Raw genomic sequence first — 7,810 nt, 5'->3', positions numbered from 1 at the left:
GTCAGAATGGCTAAAATAAAGAACACAAGAAACAAATATTGATGAGGATGAGGAGAAAAAGGAACCCTCGTGCACTATTGGTAGGAATGCAAACTGGTACAACCACTGTGGAAAACAGAATAGAGACTCCTCAAAAAATTAAAATAGAATTACCCTACAATTCAGTAATCGTTCTACTGGGTATTTACCCAAAGCAAAGGAAAACACTAATTCGTAGGGATATGTGCACCCCTATGTTTATTGCAGCATTATTTACAATGGCCAAATTATGGAAGCAGCCCAAGTTCCATCAATTTATGGATGAATGGATAAAGAAGGGGTGGTACACATATATACAACAGAATATTATTCAGCCATAAAAAAAGAATAGAATCTTGACATTTGCAACAACATGGATGGATCTAGAGAGTATAATGCTGAGCAAAATAAGTCAGTCAGAGAAAGACAAATACCATATGATTTCACTCATCTCTGGAATTTAAGAAATAAACAAAGAAAGGAGACAAGCTAAAAACCAGACTTTTAACTATAAAGAACAAACAGATGGTTACCAGAAGGGAGGTGGTGGGTGGGGCGGATGGGTGAAATAGGTGAAGGGGATTAAAGAGCACACTTATCATGATAAGCACTGAGTAATATGTAGAATTATTGAATCATATTGTATGCCTGAAACATATTAATATAACACTGTGTGTTAACTACACTGGAATTAAATTTTTTAAAATTTATATTTTTAAATTTTTTTTTAAAGTTTATTTATTTATTTTGAGAGAGAGAGAGACAAGCAGGGGAGGGGCAGAGAGAAAGGGAGAGAGAGAATCCCAAGCAGGCTCTGCACTATCACGTCATGGGCTCGAGCTCACAAACTGTGATATCATGACCTGAACTGAAACCAAGAGTTGGATACTTAACTGACTGAGCCACCCAGGTGCCCCTGGAATTAAAAATTTTTAAATAAAATAAACTACTCTGCCATGCTCCCATTACTCTTGATATACTCTTGATATAACAGCAAGTTTCTTACTATATCATCATCTGCATTATGAGCAGCTTGAGGGAGTTGGGTTTTTTTTTTCACTGTTGTAGGGCTTTTCAAAAGTAGCTATTTCCCAGTAGGCAGTCAATTAAATATTTCTAGAATGAACTAATGAAATCATGTACAAATAACTTATAAATTCATGCCCAGAACGCATCAGAGATTTGTGGAGGGACCTGTATTACTTTATTCCACATAAGCCTAAAAGTTACCAGAAATGAAAACTTTTTACCCTCTTATATTAAAACTTTTCAACATATCTTTATTTTTTCCCAGAATAAAGTACCTGGAACGCTGTAGTAGTTCAATACATATTTGCTGAATTAGTGAAGAGTCCTAGAAAAGTACACAACTACCCAGTATCTTTATAATCTAATGCATATTCTTTTCTCCAGACTCATTTTGTGCCACTCCTTCTTTATCCTGTAATAATGAGTAACAGTATGTAATTTTCATTCATGCATCAAATATTTATTTCACTATTATGCGCCAAGCACATTGGTCCACTGTTTCAAATAGCTTTGTTCCTTTCTTGCTATTCTCTTTTACTGGACATTTAAGAAGCCATTCAATAAATACTGTATTTATTGTGGTTTTCCTACCTTCCTTCATTCAGTTCAGTTACCTCCCTCAGAAGGCAGTCCCTGACACCTTTAGCACTCACTGTTTGCTTCCATCTTAGCCCTCATTACATCAAAGTGAAATATCTATGCGTTTGTCTCCTCCCCACCGCCCTTCCTATCCCACAGTATCCAGGTGTGCTTTCAGAGGACAGGGATTGAGGTTTTGTTCAACTGTGTCTCCAGGGCCCAGCACAGAACTTGGGACAGGTAGGACAGGGCCGAACTCCTATATGTAAGTATTGAAATGAATTCTCCCAATAACATGTGAGTTATGTATCATCTCCAAGTAACAGATGAGAAAAAGAGGCTTGAAAGGGTTTAGAAAAGTTTTAGATAAACTCAAGGTCACACAGTGGTAGAGCCTGTTGTCAAAGGAATTTGAAGAATGAAGCCACCATTGGTTCTAAATGAATAAAACTCCTTCCCACCATCTTTTCTTGAAATTTTCTTTTAGGTTTTGTATTTTTTCCTTCTACAGACTCGTCATCTACCATAATATTATGAATGGGGACTATACCCTCTTTTTTTTCATATTGGAAATTGTTTGACCTTTCTCTGGAAACAGGGTGATTTTAAATTTTCTGAAGTCACACTCTTTCCGGGGTAGAATCTGCATTGGAGCCCTGGGGGACGTGATAGGTCCCAAGAGAAGAATGGTCATTCGAAATGGAATGCGGAGACTAAGAGTTTTTCTCTGGGCAGGATTCTCAGAAGACTTTTGCAGGGGGAGGAGGGATCTCATTTTAGATGCACAAATCCTGAGACTTGTGGGAATCTGGTTGGCCACACCTAAGGCGGCTGTAGGGGGACTGTGTTGCCCACAGCTAAGATGACTGCAAATGAACATCTCCTTCGGATGTGTCTGTTCTCTTCGCTCGTTGGTATCTTCAACGAGAAGTATGATGACTAAAATTTAGTAAAAGCTGGTGTCTTCTTACCAAGATGGTAACGCAGGAAGTTGTCACGTTTTGTTTGGAAAGCCTTCAACAGGTCAAATTTTCTCTTGCCCTTAACCAAAATGGTTATAAAGGTTGTCCCATGGTTTGAAGCTTCCAGCCCTTAACTAACATGGCGCCTGGAGGCTCCTTAAAAATTAGCGTGCCCTCTTCTCTGCCCTTGACCATCATGGCTTCCACGGCGTCGAACACGTGACAACCCTGGACTACGGCGCGGGAGAGGGGGTAGGAGGGCCCTTGAAGGGTGCGCGTTCCCGTGGCGGTGCACCGGGTAGGTTTCAGTCAGAGTCACTATGGCGGCCGGCGCTGGCAAGGTAAGCTGAGGCGGTGGTGGTGGCGGCGAGGGAGGCTGGACCCGTCGTGGCGTTCGGGCTCTAAATCCCCGCAGCTCGTCCGCGGAGAGGTCGGCCGAGGTCTTGGCCAGTCGTGGGGACTGGCAAGGGGCGGGTTGAAGGGGGTGCGGGCTGAGGCGGGCGGGCACCGGCGCCTGACGGCCGTTTGTTTTGATGTTTTCCCCACCAGGTCGGAAAGTTTCCTGCCTTGTCGGGCACAGCCTGAGCGTGTTCCACCGGCCGCGAGTGGTGGAGGCTGCGGCGGACCCAGCCCGGGGCCTCCAGGCCTCTCCCCCAATCTCCGGGCCAGCCTCCCTCCCCCACCTCCTCGTCCGCTGGGAGCTGCGGCTGCCGTCCCTGAGATGCGACCCTCGTGGGGGCGACCCTGAAGGAAGGCTGCCCGTGTGCTGAGCAGCAGCCAGGAGCTCAGACGTCCAGGGACCAACTTCCTGCGGGCCGAGACCCCCCAAGCCTCCCCGGGGTTGCGCCTCGCTCGGTCCGCACCGGCCTGCCGAGCCGGATCCCCGCCCTGGGCGCGGGGACGCCCGCCAGGTGCCCGGGAGTCCCCACTCGGCCGCTGCCCGCGCCTCTGCCTGTCCCCGTTCCTCGAGCCAAGGACCCCAGCCACCGCTGCCTCGGCTCGTGCCAGGGACCCCGTGCCACCTCCCGGGTGGCCTCCGTGCAGCAAGAGCAATGCAGACTGTCCCGCTGGCCGTCTAGACCCCCTCACCGACCCCCTCGCCCCTGCCCTTCCACTCTCGAGGCCCTCGAAGACGGGCGGTGGCTGCCCAGAGGTGCTCGGCTACACCTTCCTTCGGCCCAAAAGGACCTTCCTGGCCGCACGGAACCGACCCTTCCTTCATGCTGCAGTGCTGCAACATTTCCGCCACCGAGGGGGAAAAGCGGCCGCGATCCCAAACAAAACACAAGAATTGGTGTGTGACTCATCTGCTTGGATACCTCCAGTCCCTGAACTGTCTTCCAGGAGTTTTCTTAGCCGGAGCTGACCGATGTTTGAGCCTTTTCTTCCCAGGGAAGAGGATGGACTGAAAGCTGCCAGTCGGGGACTTTGTCTGATCAGGGCGCTGCTGGGTTTTAAAGGAGGTGATGGGGCTTGCGCTGGCTTGTCTTCCCACTCAAGTGAAGAGTTGTTGATGTTCACTGGTTATGCTTAGACAATGCGCAGTTTGTTTTAATTTAAAATTTTGGGGGGGATAGGGGTATAAGCTTGTGAAGGGCAGTCCGGATCCGGTGGAACTCCTCTTTGTCCCTTGGTAGGAGAGACACCCCAGTCTGTCCTCGATGCCGTCAGCCTTGGCCATCTTCACTTGCCGCCCGAACTCGCACCCATTTCAGGAGCGCCATGTCTACCTGGACGAACCTATTAAAATCGGCCGCTCCGTGGCCCGCTGTCGACCAGCTCAGAATAATGCTACCTTTGATTGCAAAGTGCTGTCAAGGAACCACGCTCTCGTCTGGTTTGATCACAAGACGGGCAAGGTAATGTCACCACGTTATCTAACAATCTTTACTTTTCGTTTCCCTTTGCCCTTTCTGCGTAATATATGCAGGATCCCAGCGTTGCACCCAGAGGAGACTTTCAGCAAGGCCATGGAAGCAACTTTTTGTGTGTCTGATTCTATTGGAAGTTTAGTTGAGGTGGTTGAATGGAAACAGAGAAGGTACTGTAATTAAATGCCTCGGGAGGGCGATGGCATCTTGATAATGTGGTCATTCCCAGTGAAATCGCAAACCCTAATTCATTTCGGAAAACTAGATAGTGAAACTTGGCTTCTTGCTTCCAGTCTTTTTAGAAAGGCGAATTTGCGGTTCAGTGCTTTAGTAAGCAAGCAGCAGTTTCCAAAGCAATGCAGGGAATCTGTGGCTGGTATTACACTGAGGCTCAGGTGTCTCAGTGGTGAGATGTAGTTAACACATAGCTTTTAATTGAGTGCAGATCAGGGTCTTCCTAGTAAGGACAGTTGTTTGTGTAAATTTACATTTTTGAAAGATTTGATACATATTTACCCATGAACGAGTAATTTGCAATTTTAAAAGCCAATTTCATTTAAGCACTAATAACTGTAACTTTACATTTTCAGTTTTGTTTGCAAGATGGATGAACATACATACATCGCTTTTGAAAATCACTTTTTGATGTTCCCTGCAAGAACTTATAAAAAATACTTAATGCATACTTACAGAGGTGATTTTTAAAAGCCAGTGTTAAGAAATTAATTTATTTGAAATTATTTCCCAGTTCTGTCAATTGCATTACCTCGATGTGATAGGATGAATTTAATGGTCTTTAAGTGTGACTCTTTTGCATTTTATATTGGTGCCCTAATTTATTCTGTAGTGGGTGCTTATATTTTAAGAATGCAAGAAAAAAAATAAGGCCTTTTTAATTTTTAAAACTCTTTATGTGTGTGGAGAATATACTAAAGAACTGATTTTTGTCCTTATACCTCAGGTTTTAGTTAAGCTATTGTATCAGTTCCAACTTAGAGTAAGTTATGTAAGACTAATAGGAATACCTTGGGTTTCACCTCCTGACTTTTTGCTCTTTCTGAGTTAAATGATTAGGTCTTTTTTAAAAGAAGAATTTAAGTCTTGAAGAGTAGGGTTTTGGAATGAAAGAAGCCTGAGCCTAAAAAACAAAACAAAACAAAACAAAACAAAAAAGAGAAAACATTATTTCTGTTGCTACTGAATTAAGGAATTATTATATAAATCATTTTTTAAAGAAAGGAGGAAAAGATTGTGCTTGCATAATACCTATGCCCTACTCTGTGTGTAGGATGAGAACTGAAAAATATGTTAATTTTTCTGTATAACACCAGATGTTCATTTACCTATGGAACAGACCCTTTTTTTCTCCCTGGAAACTAAAATTTGGATGCCTAAAAGACTTCATAGATTACCCATAAGCATTTAAAGTGAGTGTTCACAAAACTCATCTTTCCAGCTATCAAATTCAAACATCAGTTAACTGCTAGTGTCCTAACTTAATCAGCTTTACCTTTTCGTCTAAGCTAAGGTCCAACTTAATCAGATAACAGGTTTCCTTAAAGTACATAATCTGCAAATGCACCTTCTTTGATACACTATTCAAAGGAGACTCAGATTTTTTCTATTAGTTATTTAAAAAATAGTGGTTATATGAACAGTGTGTTTCATGGCTATACTAAAACCCTCACAATAGGTTATTTTAAGATGGCTAAGGATAGATCAATAGTGAGTATTGTATAAATTGAGATGACGTTAAAATTTTTAATGGAATTTGTAATTAGAAAAAACTTTAAAAGATGTATAGCTTATTTCCATTTTCACTTTTTTTCTGCTTTAGCTAGAAACACTTCAGGACATGAAGTCATTACTTTAGGCATAGATATAATTATTGATTGTTGTACAAACTAATTTAGTTAAAGCAAATAGCCTGTCGGATTTTGCCATGTGATCAAATTGTTTTATGAATTATTTAAATTTTAGGTTTGAACAGACATGTTTTTATTGAGCACCTGTTATGTGCCAGATATCCTGAGATACACAAGTCCAAAGAAAACCCATAGTTTGACCAAATATTACTTATTGTTTTCTATGTGTGAAATTTCCTGTTTGAGGATTTCTCCTAACAAAAGTCACTGAGCCTAATATATATTCCCAGCAAATTTCTTTGTACAACACCAGAATCCCCTCCTTCTGCAAGCATCACCTTAGGCAAGTTTGTATTTTTATTTAATTTATTTTATTTTATTTTATTTTATTTTATTTTATTTTTGGGGGGGTGAGAGAGAGAGAGAGAAAGGGAGAGAACGAGAACGAACATGAGCTGGGAAAGGGAAGAGAGAGAGAATTTTAAGCAGACTCCATGCTGTCAGCACAGAGCCTGACATGGGGCTCGAACTCTCAAACCGTGAGATCATGACCTGAGCCAGAATCAAGAGTCAGACGTTTAACCAACTGAGTCACCCAGGTACCCCCAAGTTTTTATTTTTCAAATGTCTTCAAACTTTAGTTTTGTCTCCTGGGGATAATAATGGTACCTACTATTGTTTTGAGGATTGAGATAATCATGTAAATTACTGAGCACCTTTTTGGGTCCTTATTAAGAGATCAGTACTTAGGGAGGAGGGTGTTTAAGGTGGGGAAACAGGGAACCATTTAGGCAGCGCTTTGCAATTTGCTGTATTGCTGTGGAGTCTTAGGAAGGTAATGACAATTGTTTTTCTTTCATGTGATGGCATATGTAGAAATAATTTTTAAAATTGAAACAAATGAAGTTGAGAACTTTGTTCAAATTGGCACTTTCCCCGGGAGGTGGAAAATTGGAGTAATATGCCCTTTGGTTGACTTTTACCTCGTGACTTTTGCATTTGGCACTAGCCATTAAGGGAGACCCATGAAAAGCTGGAGGAAGTAATGGGGCATTTGGGTGGCTCAGTTGGTTAAGCATCTGACTCTTGATTTTGGCTCAGATCATGATCTCACTGTTTGTAGGTTTGAGCCCTGCATCACGCTTGGTGCTGACAGTGCGGGGCCTGGTTGGGATTCGGTTTCTTTCCCTTTCTCTCTGCCCCTCCCTGCATGCTCGCTCTCTCTCTCTCTCTCTCTCTCTCTCTCTCAAAAATAAAGAGCTGGAAGAAGTAATAAACACGAAGCTTTCTGATTATTCAAGTAATACATGTTCGTTGTAGAAAATTTGGAAAACATAGGCACATGGAAATCTAGGTGATGCTTTTTAAAAAAATGTTTATTTATTTATGTATTTTGAGAGAGAGTGTGTGAGCCTGATGTTGGGCTCAATCCCATGAACTGTGAGATCGTGACCTGAGCCGAAATCGAGTATCGGTCACTTAATCG

General features: G+C 42.7%; 1 protein-coding gene across 33 annotated transcripts in view; it reads left to right on the top strand.

Moving 5' to 3' along the window:
* Positions 1-3,662: 3,662 nt before the first annotated feature.
* Positions 3,663-7,810, top strand: part of SLMAP (sarcolemma associated protein) — a 147,352-nt gene continuing 143,204 nt past the window's right edge. For 31 of the 33 annotated variants that reach the window (XM_058726451.1, XM_058726452.1, XM_058726442.1 and 28 more), the window contains exon 1: positions 3,663-4,447. In XM_058726451.1, coding sequence (XP_058582434.1) covers positions 4,250-4,447 — 198 coding nt within the window. In that variant the 5' untranslated portion in view covers positions 3,663-4,249. Of the gene's footprint in view, positions 4,448-4,532; positions 4,630-7,810 lie in introns of those variants that run through there. The other 2 variants (XM_058726454.1, XM_058726453.1) reach the window with 2 other exon arrangements.

Source organism: Neofelis nebulosa, chromosome 4 (assembly GCF_028018385.1).
Source record: "Neofelis nebulosa isolate mNeoNeb1 chromosome 4, mNeoNeb1.pri, whole genome shotgun sequence".
Classification (NCBI taxonomy): Eukaryota; Metazoa; Chordata; class Mammalia; order Carnivora; family Felidae; genus Neofelis; species Neofelis nebulosa.
The sequence above is the reverse complement of the archived record's forward strand: the minus strand, read 5'-3'. Positions and strand labels throughout refer to the sequence as shown.